Source organism: Cibotium barometz, chromosome 52, assembly GCF_041138505.1.
Source record: "Cibotium barometz isolate CiBa-2024 chromosome 52, ASM4113850v1, whole genome shotgun sequence".
Lineage (NCBI taxonomy): Eukaryota > Viridiplantae > Streptophyta > Polypodiopsida > Cyatheales > Cibotiaceae > Cibotium > Cibotium barometz.
Window position 1 is genome coordinate 40,220,437 of NC_141097.1, and position 12,908 is coordinate 40,233,344.

General features: G+C 45.2%; 1 protein-coding gene across 1 annotated transcript in view; it reads left to right on the forward strand.

The window, feature by feature from the left end:
• Positions 1-439: 439 nt before the first annotated feature.
• The window catches only part of TPR3 (Tetratricopeptide repeat (TPR)-like superfamily protein), a 28,833-nt gene continuing 16,364 nt past the window's right edge, over positions 440-12,908 (forward strand). Inside the window, exons 1-5 of the mRNA XM_086788526.1 lie at positions 440-694; positions 811-904; positions 1,011-1,061; positions 1,151-1,330; positions 1,415-1,597. Coding sequence (XP_086644652.1) covers positions 453-694; positions 811-904; positions 1,011-1,061; positions 1,151-1,330; positions 1,415-1,597 — 750 coding nt within the window. The 5' untranslated portion in view covers positions 440-452. The remainder of the gene's footprint in view (positions 695-810; positions 905-1,010; positions 1,062-1,150; positions 1,331-1,414; positions 1,598-12,908) is intronic.

The window sequence follows — 12,908 nt, forward strand, 5'->3', positions numbered from 1 at the left end:
GAGTGATCGTGTGTAGGCTGATGGAATGGAGAGAGTGACAAAGAGAGGCTCTTCGATTAGTCCAACAAGAGAGGGGATAAAGCTTCAGGCTTTCCGAGAAGACGAGTCATCTCTCATTGAAATAGAGAGAGAGGAAATACAAAGAGCGAGGGGAAAACAGAGAGAGAGAGAGAGAGAGAGAGAGAGAGAGAGGGGGGGGGAGGGGTGGAAGGATAGACATAGAGGTAGGTCATGGGGATGGGGAGGGGAACTATTTGATCCCCAAATAAGAAAGTGAGAGAGAGAAAACCATTTGTAGAGAATCAAGAGGGATAGAAGCATGCAGATGCCATACAATTATCAAATTTTTTTAGAAAGGTAGATTGCTATGACCTTACGAAACGGCATTACAAAACCTTAAAAAAAAGGCATATTCCAAATTAATTTATGTGTTGTCTGGAAAAGGCCTATGGATGCAACTGAGATGCTCGCTGAAACTCTTGTTCATACCTACTGAGGAGTATCGTCGTCGCCTACTTAACCATTTCCTTGGGGACTCGAGGGCAAGGATGGCGGCGTTGGAGGAGCCCGCTCAAGCAGCACCCTCGCTTAAGGACCAAGGGAACGCCCTCTTCAAGACTGGCAATTTTCTCAAGGCCGCAGCGCTCTACACGCAGGCCATCAAGGCCGATCCCTCTAACGCTACGCTTTACAGGTCGGTCCCCTTCTACCACTATTCTCTGTATGTGTGCGCGTGCGCGCGGCGTTCTTTCTCGCTGCAACATTTTACCCCAACATGTCGAGTGCCCATTTCTTGACCATCATCTGCAGCAACCGCTCAGCAGCATTCCTGAGCCTCCTCAAAGTCACAAAAGCGCTTGCAGATGCAGAAATGACAGTCAAACTCAAACCCACATGGGAGAAGGTCTCATTTTTTGCTTGCGCAGTGTGTTTTTTGTCATGTTGATTGTGGTTAAAATTGAGTTTTCCTCAACCCTGGAGTGTTAATGCAAACCCTAACTACTTTGTAGGGCTACTTCCGAAAAGGTTGTGCTCTCGAAGCGATGGACCGGCTTGACGAGGTATCAAGAAAGTTATTAATCTTGCCAGCTACGTTTTAACCCTTACATATTTTTTCCTTAGATAACCCATATCCCTGTCTTCATGAAAGGCTCTTGCAGCTTACAGAGAAGCCCTTGAACAAAACCCTCAAAGCAGTGAGGTTGCTACCAAGATCAAAAGACTATCTCAACTCGTACGGGACAAGAAGCGCGCACAGGACAAAGAGGCAGCAAAGAGCACTCCAAGAGTAGACAAAAGTCTGAACTTTGATCAACTAAGATCTGAACTGGTAAGAACTACTATTATCATCGCGTATTTTGTAGCAAGCATTACAGAATTATGTGACTGTGGACTAGATTCTTTCTCCATGCAGGCTCAGAAGGTCAATGATGAGATACTAGGGGAGCATATATACAAGTTTGTCAAAGAGATCTTTGATTTGTCCACAAAAGATTGGTGTGAAAAGAACGGAAAGTTGGATGCGAGAGTTTATTTCCATTCTGAAAAGGAAAAAGAAAATTCTGAGGAGATGGTCCCTGTTGTAGCGGTGGACAAGGCAAGACTTTATCATGTCATGAATGGAGTATTCTAATTCTCTTGGTGCTTTAAAAAAAACTACTTTTTTTGTTGCGTTGAGGTATCTTCCCTTTTCTTCCTTACATCTCAAAGGTAAGAGGTCTTGTTCATAGGCCACAGATGGCCAATTGGTTGGGTGGCAGCTTCCTTGCCCTAAAGAGCTTAATTTGTATATATATATATAAATTAAGTTCTTTAGGACAAGTAAATTATATATATATATATATATATATAAATTAAGCTCTTTAGGACAAGGAAGATATCTCGGGTTTTGCATGTATGTATGTATGTACGTATGTATTAGCAACTAAAAAGATATCTCAGGTTTTGAGCTTGCCAAGCAATTCAGAAATCAATAATATGCATTCATATATCCAACTAGGGGAGTCGCCTACCCTAGGAGGGAGATTGAATAAGTGGTGGAGGGTTGAAAATTTCCCATAATGGCGCATTGATAATACTAGAGTTAGCTTTTGTGGCCCATGTAAAAGATTCTCCATGTATCTCAAACCTTGGAAAGGTCTTGTTATGCTCTTCAACTTGGAGCTTCTTTATTCACATAGCACTTGGAAAGGGTGCAAGCTGAGGAACAGCTAGAAGCTCAAGATGAGGAAGGCAACATTGCCTTAATAAAGTTGTGGACCTAGTGTCAAAAGTCAATAGGAGAGCTAAGGAGCAATATTGTGGTTTGCAACAACACAGTACTCACTAGAGACCTTCATTCTCGATGGAGAATCGTGGGGACATATACATGCCTCTTGGCATAACCAAATTTCAAAAAAATAAATAATTCCACTAATCACCTACATTTATCAATCTTTAATATTTACTTGAACATCCATGAAAACTCTTCATATCCAATAAAGATATCTTAAGACTTAACCAAAGTTGCAATCAAGTAACTGATCCAATTCCAGTGGGATGCACACATACATACTTTATCTCAATACCTCTTATTTACGATAATGGTTGAGTTTGCCTTGCATCTCCGGAGGTTTGACAGAAACACAGTACGAAGGGCTTTGTGTGAATATATGCTCTTATGTGTGTGTGTGTGGACTGCGTGTGTGAGAGCATATCTTGATACAGTGTTCTACATCCACTATTGGGCAGTGATGACGTTAGTTGGGATGTCGTAGTATCTAGTCTATACTATGTATAATGGAGTTGATAGTTGTATAATGGAGTTGATAGTTGTATAGTCTTGTGGGTTGACTACCATGATTATTAGTATATAACATGCACGTTCCTAAAAGGTGATTTTGGGCATGTTCTTGGATTCATCTAGGTATATAATTCAGCCGTATTAGCGGACATGTAGATTTCACATTGTGAAGTTTTTGTCCGAGTTGCAGCCAGTTGATATTGTGCTTATTCTTTCTATCTTTAGCGGTGCATTTGCTCTATCAACTACTTATTTGCTGAACTAATTCTTTCTATTTGCTACTTCCCTTAGTGCTAGGCTTCATTATGGCTGAGTTTGCCTTGCATCTCCGGAGGTTTGATAGAAACTCAGTCACGAAAGGCTTTGTGTGAATATATGCTCTTATGTGTGTGTGTGTGAGAGCATATCTTGATACAGAGTTCTACACCCACTATTGGGCACTGATGACGGTAGTTGGGATGTCGTAGTATCTAGTCCATACTATGCATAATGGAGTTGATACTTGTATAGTCTTGTGGGTTGACTACCATGAGTATATAACATGCACGCATGTTCCTAAAAGGTGAAGTTGGACATGTTGTTGGATTCATCTAGGTATATACATAACTTCAAGCATCATTCCATGTTTCCAAAAGTCATGCATCAATGTCATGTTTTAGTCCTTATGCATAAAAGCGATTTGCTTGCTTACCCTTGCAAGTATTGGGGTGTGCATGCCAATGCATTTCCAATAATTCATCGCATCCTTACAAAGGTGCAACCAAAAAGTTATCATGATTCAATGGATGTGTATAGGCATGCATAACTTGCGTATCATAGGTAGTACATGTATATACTTGTCATCGAATGCGGAATATATACCCATAGGCATTCTGATACTTAGGCACATCCAAGCCTATGAGTCATGATAAAGTTCTATGTGGAGCAATCGTCAAATTATAAAAAAGGGATGATTGACCATTTAGTTTGTCCTAAGCTGTGTATATCTTTTTGCCATTCACAGTAGTGTGGCCTCCCATGTTTGTCTAACCAAGATCTCCTAAACACAATCCAAAACAAGATTAGAGAAGACCAAGAGCATGCAATCACCGTAGAATTAGTACTTCAAACCACCCTCAAGCTAGGGGTTAGGCTGCACTTCACAGATACATGCCAATCAGCACTAGCGTCCCATACCACCAGTGCCTACCCACAGGGGCTCTTTGCAAACTATTGGCAAGACTCTGTAATATACCATGTCCACGGTAGGAGTATAAACTTTGGTCAACCACAGAAATAGCTAACTTGCTACATATAGCCAGTAGCCTAGTTTTATTGATTTTGAATGTTAGGGCTGTACATCTACTTGCTATCTCCTAATCCTGGGGTGCCCTAATCGTGTTGGATTAGGTCCGCTAATCCAAGGATGAGCTCTAGGTATATAACATACTTTCCCTTGTTAGACATTTCCACTCTTGGAAATGAAATCTGACTAAGCAAGCACACAGGGGATCTTATGCTGTAAACTAGCAATTGTCTCCCAAGTTGAGTCCTCCTCAACCCTATCTTTAATACTCAGGGACCAACTTATTTCTAAGTTACCTTTTCTTGAAATCAATCACACGATTCATGTGGAACATAGGACAAGTCCTCAACCTCAACAAGCTCTTGAGGAGTCAATGCTATCCTCACCTCCCAACATCTCTTTAAGTCTACTAACATGAAAGATTGGATGAACTTCACATTCCGAGGCAGTTCTAGTTTGTAGGCTATCTCTCTGATCTTTTTAAGAATTTGGAAAGCTTCACAATACCTATGGGATAACTTCGCAACTGTCCTTGTCTATAACGTCTTTGAACTCTTGGGTATTCGCAAAACAACGGCATTCCCTCGGATAACTCCCTTGGAGAACTTTGTATATCAGCATAAAATCATGCTTTGTCCTAAGCACTTTTGATAGAATCCCTAGCTCTAGCTAGCATCTACTGCATATCTGCCAAGAAAGCCGTAGCCGCATTATTTTGAATACCCTGAAGTCCCATAGCTACGGAGATCTAGGTTGGTATTCGTACATCAGCATAAATGGGTTGTAACCAATGGTCGCATGCTTAGCACCATCATGGGAAAACTCAACCATCGGGATGTACCTCCTAGTCTCTTGGAGATGTACACTTGAAGCATATCCTCCAAAACTTGATTCATCCTCTCTGTCAGCCTGTCGGACTCATGATGATGAGTGGAACTCAAACTTAGCTTGGTCTCCAACTTCTGGAAGACTAGTTGCCAGAAGTGTCCAGTAAACTTTGAGTCCCTATCACTCACTATGTCACAAGGTAAAACATAAAATATGAATAGTTGCTCAATAAATTGCTGTGCCAGTTTAGGAGCTGTTATTGTTTTCCTTGGAAAAATCTTGCCATCTTTGTCAATTTGTCTATCACCACCCAAATGGCACCATGCCCTCTGCTAGTGGGATAATAGTAAACCATGCGTGGAACACACATGTACTAAGCCATGTGTGGAAAGCACACCAGGGTCTATACCTACCCTGCCATGGTGTTCCTCCACGTGTATAATCAAAAATATGACAAGTAATCTCCTTCCAGAGATTAGTGATTTCATTGGCGTGCTTCTTCAGGTTAAAAATCTCTGTTCGGAGCTTCTACATCTCGCTATCAAAGTAAGTTTTCTCAACCACGTCTATCTCCTCCTCTTCCCCTATCACTCACTATGTCACAAGGTAAAACATAAAATATGAATAGTTGCTCAATAAATTGCTGTGCCAGTTTAGGAGCTGTTATTGTTTTCCTTGGAAAAATCTTGCCATCTTTGTCAATTTGTCTATCACCACCCAAATGGCACCATGCCCTCTGCTAGTGGGATAATAGTAAACCATGCGTGGAACACACATGTACTAAGCCATGTGTGGAAAGCACACCAGGGTCTATACCTACCCTGCCATGGTGTTCCTCCACGTGTATAATCAAAAATATGACAAGTAATCTCCTTCCAGAGATTAGTGATTTCATTGGCGTGCTTCTTCAGGTTAAAAATCTCTGTTCGGAGCTTCTACATCTCGCTATCAAAGTAAGTTTTCTCAACCACGTCTATCTCCTCCTCTTCCACCACTACTGTATGTTGCCCATGAGCATGGTTGGGTTCCCCAGTATCTTCCCGTTCCCCTGCTCATGATTTGACAAATCATCGGTAAAGAGAGGAGCTAGGGTGTCGCCATGGGTAAGAGAGAGAGAACAGAGAATAAAAAAGAAGTGTGTTAACTCTGTTTGTTGCAAAAAAGAAAAGGATTGATAGCAAAGGGAAAACTCTGCAAAATTGTAGAAAATATCTGAGATCAACGTGTAAACGACTCACCAAAATCGGTGTGTCATGTGCTGCCCCTCCCCTCCCCTCCTCCCCCCCCTTTTCTGCCCTTCGTGCCTGCTGCCCAATCTTGCCCGTCTCTCCTTCGCCCTCGTTTCCTCCTGCCCCCCTCTCTCCTTCGCCCCCCCCTTGCGTGCCCCGCCTCCTGTCAGTGCCCCCCGCCTTCCGTCCTCCTTTTCAGCTTTCAACCTTTTTCCTTTCCCCCCTCCCGTGCAGGTTGAGTTTTCAGTTTCTTCGGGGTTTTACGCTCACTTCGGCAAGTTTTGGCCTATTTTGGTCTTTCGTCCTCAAGAGGACTCCATGGCAGCCGATTCGTCATCCCCAATCGAGGCCGCCGTCACTTGCATTTCCTTTTCCGAAGCGGATCTTCAGATTTTCGCCACGACTGTTGTCTCATTAGAGGCCTCCACCCTGGTTTGTAAAATTGTTGGTAGCCGCCCTACGCGCGGACAACCGAGGGATCTTTTACAGGCAAGCCTCATTGGTGAGCCTGCAAAGATCACCAATATTCACCCTCTGGGATGCAGATACTACCAGGTGGATTTTGACTCGTGGCATCGGACCGAGTCATGCAGCTGAGTCTCCTTGCTCTGTGTACGACGTAGGCCTTCCTTGCATGGTGGCAGCACAGCTTCGATCTTGCGTCTGACCCTCTAGCTGGCGTGTCGGGCTTCCCATTGTGTGATATGCAGCGGAAGTCTTTGTATTGGTTGATCCTGTCACACAAATGCTCACACCGTCTTCTGTATCCTAAGTTTCGTGAGTTTAGCAATCCACTTTAATTACTTCAAACTTTAAAGAGTTGAGAGAGAGATAGATGAGAACTGTACACCAGATTGGGTCCCGAATTACCCACTGAAGGGCCCCCTATCCCGATAACGAGATAGTATTTGCTTTATTACTTTAGAGAGAATGACTTTGGACTGTAGATAAGCCAAACGCAAGATCTCGGAGGATCGGAGAGCGGCTGATCTGTGCACTGCTGTAGAAACACCTCAATGACTTGATCTCGAGCCTATGCACTCTTCCCAAGGGCATGAGGAAGGGCTGCACACCTGAGGCTCAAAGAAGAAGAAGGTGGACTGTTCTACACACTGTTAGAATGCTGAAAACACATATGAATGCTGAGTTACCTTCACCAGATGACTGCTGAATGTGTTGATGATGCATAGAAGGCTGGACACTGATGCAAACAACAGTTTCAGGGCTGGAACTGCTGTAGACTGTTGCTTCAGGGCTGGAATCTGCTGTGGACAGAAACGCTGAGGTGTGGAGGATGCTGTGGACTGAAACGCATGTGAATCAGGGACTGCAGGAGCTGCTGCTGTACGGCTGGGACAGAAACGCAGCCTACTGTACTGCTGGATCAGAAAACGCAGGTGTCTGGGGCCTGCAAACTGGCGTTGAACTGAAGATGAACTGTGGACTGAATCAGGGCCTGAACTGAGTGCTGAATTCAGGGCTGAATGAGACTGAAGGCAAGCACCTAGGGCTGGGCTGAAGCTATGGATCTCAAGGGCTGGAGAAGAAAGCTTATGGGCACTAGGGCTGGATTAGTCTTGGGCTGAAAGCAAGAAAGAGGAGAGCTCTTAGCACAATGAAGACTGAATGAGGAAAAGAGGCTCTAGGCAAGCCTATTTATACTAACTGGAGGTTGGTCATTTAATAAAGTTAATATTTATAAATGCCCAATAATGCAAATAATGATAAATAAATACTAATAAATATGGAAAAAATACCAGATAAATCCCAGTAAATTCCCTAAGGCTTTGGGGATGTTCTAAATGATGCACAGGCATATGTATGCATATTATGCAAGATGCAGAGTGCTTTCTGATGCAAACCCTAAGGCTTCTACTGACTCTACATGCATGAATGATTCTCTCCAAGTGGGTTAAGGGACTTGACTGACTGACTGACCCACTAAGGCTGAGGAATGACCTACGTAGCTCGTGCCTGACTTATCTTGGACTGAGGATGTACAATGGGGTCACGGCATACGACAAATATCATCCTACTGGGTTCTAAAACTGTACAAATGTTGCACTTCTGATGATGAGCCATCTTGTCACCATGCACTGAGTGCAGAGCGCATGTGACATTCCCTCCTGATTAGCTTGGCGGCAGGTTCATGGCTTCCAAGTAGTCCGCCAATAACTGGGGATACTCCTGGAAGAACTCCTCGTTGAGCCATACGGCTTCGTGGGTACCTCAATCTCGGAATTTCGTATAGAACTGACGAATCCGTCGACCGGAACCATGCTTCCCTTGATGAAGAAGGATCTGCTCAGGCTCAATAACTTCTGCCTCGTCTACCACGTCTGGCTGCTGTTCATCTGAAACATCAAGCACTTATGGACCAACATATGGTTTTAGCCAAGAAACATGGAAAACATCATGCATTGTCCAACTGGCAGGCAACTTTAACTTCATTGAGACATCACTTATCTTCTTAACTATTGGAAAAGGGCCAAAACTACGGAATGAAAGCTTGGGACAACGTTTGCCCACTTGTTTCAATCTTTGCTTCATGATACGCAAATAGACCCAATCCCCTTCCTTGAAGTGGACATCTCGTCTAGATTTATTTGCCTGTCTGCTATATGCTTCCTGAGCTTTGGTCAAGCGGTCTTTGACTGACTCAATGATCTCGGAAAATGCTTCCGTGGTTTTATTAGCCTCTAAAGATGGAGACACCATTCTCGTCAAAAGAGAAGAAAAACGGCGACCAAAGGCTGCTTCATATGGAGTCCGTCCGACACTGGATGAATGCGTATCGTACAAGATAGCTTGGACCAACGGAAGATAGTGCTCCCATTTGGACTGCTGGTCATGACAGTATGACTTGAGGACATCAAAGGCCAACTGATTATAAATTTCTGTCTGGCCATCTGTCTGGGGATGGAATGCACTAGACAATTGCAACTTAGTTCCAAAGTTTTCAAATAATGCTCTCCAGAAATGCGAGGTAAACTTGGAATCTCTGTCTGATGTTATGGTGCTAGGCAAACCACAAATTGGATACCAATGCTTGAGAAACAGACGGGCTACGTCCTCGGCTGTGGTCGTATGCTTGCATGGGATGAGCATGCAGAACTTACTGAAGCGATCCACAATGGTAAAACACTGAGTGTTACGGGATCCAGTGGATGCTGGTAGAGGCCCTACAAAGTCCATAGATATGTCGATGAAAGGTCCGTCGGGGATAGGCAAAGGTTGAAGTAAACCTGCCTTCTTTGTATGGGGAACCTTGACTTTTTGACAAATCTTACAGGCTTGTACATGTGCATAGACATCACGTCTCATCTTTGGCCAATAAAAGGACCGTTCTAATTTCTCGAGGGTACTGTTGATACCCCTATGTCCTCCAACTAAGGAGTCATGGGCATCGTGGAGAAGAGCGGAACGCTTTTCCCGAGTAACACAGAGACGGTTCTTGTAGAACAACCAACCGTTCTGTACTGAATAGTGGCCAGGCTCAGAAGTGAGGGCCAAACTATACTGAGTACCAAACTCAGGGGAGTCGACATATTGGTCTTTCGTACTATCCAAGTCCTTCCCCGTGATTTCGAGAATGGTAGCTTCTTGGACTGCCTGGATGCTGGACTTTCGACTGAGAGCATCTGCTACTGAGTTATGCTTACCAGGGATGTATTCAATCATACCTCCAAACTGTTGGAAGATTTGACTCCACCTGGCCTGTCGATCACTCCACTGGGCACTTGGCATAGTCTGAAGCCACTTAAGTGCTTGGTGGTCTATTTTCACTGTGAAAACCTGTCCGTAAAGAAAAGGCTTCCAATGTTTGAGCGCTGTGATCACACCCAAAAGCTCCTTGTCATATACCGAATAATTCTTTTCGGCGACATCCAACTTTCTGCTGTAATATGCCACGGGTCTACTGTCCTGCTGGAGGACTGCACCTATGGCTACATTGCTGGCATCGGTGATGACCTCGAAAGGTTCGTCCCATGATGCTAACTTTAATACAGGTGCTTCTGAGACAGCTTTCTGGAGTGCACGGAATGCATCAAGTGCCTTACCTGTAAAACTGAGACTTTCTGCTTGCGAGTCTTCACCCCCTTGAGCAAGTCGGTAAGAGGTGCTGCAAGGTTGGAAAACTGATGGACATGTGTGCTATAGGCCTGACAAAGACCTACAAATGAACGGATTTCTTGGGCGGTCTTAGGAATATCCCAATCTAAGATCTCCTGAACCTTTGATGGGTCCAGTCTAATCCCATCGGAACCGATGATGTAGCCCAAATACTGAACTTCCTTAACACCAAAGATAGACTTTTTGGCGTTTATGTAGAGCTGATTATCTCGCAAAAGTTGCAAGACTTTCTCCACATCTTTCTCATGCTGCTCTGCAGTGGCTGAGAAGACTAGTATATCATTAAGGAATATGAAGACTCCCCAATTGGGAATAGGCTCATACTGACGGAACCACTGAATTCCTAAGATCATGTCACACCCTAACAAAGGTGAGACGATGAAATCTCGTTGAAATGAGGCCTTCTGAACTTCAAAGGCAAACTGCTGTGCCTTCTGGGAAATATGGGTGCGAAGACCAGGTGTAAACCCGTCCACATCCAGATGATATGGGACTAAAGTGCAGTTCAATTTATTAGCCAACTGGGGAGAGTGTTAGAAGTCATCTCCTGTCTATTTGTATACACCAGGGCCTTTGTTGTGGGTGTGCTCGCCCTTATCAAGTGTTTTATCATTTTTCCTCACTCCCCGTATTTTCCCCTATTTTTTCCATTTTTTCTGAGGCTTGGGAGGGCTGCCAGAGGGTGCCAAGAGCAGTAGAGTGCTGGCCGACTGGGTGTTTATCAGTCGTGGGCACTCTTGCTGCTGGCCGACTGGTTTTGATCAGTTTTGGGCACCAGATTGCTGGCCGACTGCATTTATGCAGTCGTGGACCTTTTTATCAGTCGTGGGCTTTTCCTTATGCTGGCCGACTGCCCTCTAGGGAGGTATATATAGGTCCTCAGCCCCCATACCTCATTTGTATCATATCTCGGGATCTTCTTGTGTATATAGAGCAGAGTTACACGTCTACATCTGTCTCTCTCTTGTGCTGTTTTTCTGCCTGCGTTTTTGCTTTTGCTCTTGTGTTCCCAGATTTGGTCATCATCTCCGCTGCATATTCTGACATGGTATCAGAGCCTAGGCTCTAGATAGGTCTTGGGATTTGTGTGAGCAAGAGGGGGACTGTTTTGTGGCTGATTGGTGGACTGTTTTGGGCTGATCGGGAAGAGAAGGTGCAAGAGGAAGGCGGGCTGATTTGCTGGACAGCTACTTGCAGGTTTTAGTTCTTCTTTGTTCCCACCCACCCACCCTTTTCAGAGTACATCCCCGCTATGGCAGATCTGTTTGAGATGGCCGAGAGACACGTGAAGATCCCGACACTCCCCACGTTCCCGGTGGAACGTCAGTTGGACGGGAGCAACTACGGCATATGGAAGGTGATGATGGAATCTGTTCTGGAGTCCTACGACCTCGCTGATTTCGTCATTGTTGGTGTTCCACGGCCGGAAGTAGAGGAAGGGGAGTTACCGTCAACCCGAAAGGACCGGGAGGCCCAGACACAGATGTGGGATCGTGTCAACGCCAGGGTCCGTTCGTTTATTTTCCTCAACTGCACACCGCAGGTAATCAATCATGTCAAGCACATGACGCTGGCCAGAGGTATATGGCAGCATTTGGCCTCACTTTACAACAGGGTATCGCCCATGAAGAGGATTTCCTTGGAAGTACAAATGCGGGTTATGAGCCCTGCAAAGTCTTCGACGATGCGGGAGCATATTAACAAGCTGCAGGCTCTTCAGCAGGAAGTTCTTCAGGCTGGGAAGGAGATATCGTCAGAGGACATGGCCATCACGTTGCTGTCACATTTGCCCTCTTCGTACTCAGCATTTTACTCGTCTTTGATTACCAGTGGCAGGCTCAGCACCATCACGTGGGAGGAGCTTGTGCTCATGGTCCTGGACCAGGAGGAACGATTTACGAACCCTCCTCAGGGTGGAGGTTCGGAGGCCTTAACTGGCCAACGGTCGAAAGGCCGTAACTCGGGCAAAGGGAAGGCTGCATCGGAGAAGTCTTCTGAGAAGATGTCCGACGCTGACCGCGAGAAACTGAAGGCAGAGAGGACCTGTAATGATTGTGGCGAGAAAGGCCACTACTGGAGGCAGTGTCCCAAGCGAAAGACCGAGAAGGGTGAAGACTCCTCAGCAATCATGAAGACTCCGGCTTTTGTGTACCTGGAGGTGATGGACACCGATGCTTCATTTTCTTCAGGCAGGGAGGAGATTGGAGGACTCTCCGCAACGGATACTCGGGAGTGGATTCTCGATAGTGGTGCTTCCAGGCACATGACTCCTTCCCGTTCCGGTTTACAGGATCTCCGCAGGCTTTCTGGTCATATTCTTACTGGGGATACGTCCACTATCCCAGTTCACAGTGAGGGCAGGATGGAGATAGTTCCCGATGGCAGAGGGGGGAAGCATTCCTCCCAGGTGTTGTATGTTCCGGCACTTGGTTTTCATCTGTTGTCAGTGCATCAGGTTTGCAAGACTGGCGTACGGGTGGAGTTTGATGAGCATTTTGTTGCTCTCCGGGACAAAGCAACAGGCCAAGTGGTTTGGGAAGGCGGAGTGGAGAATGGAGTTTACAGGCTTGCGGGCTTTCCGAGACCAGGTGGTGGATAGCTTGCCAGTAGATGGCAGCAGTTGGCAGGAACTTTCCAGTACTGATGCTGG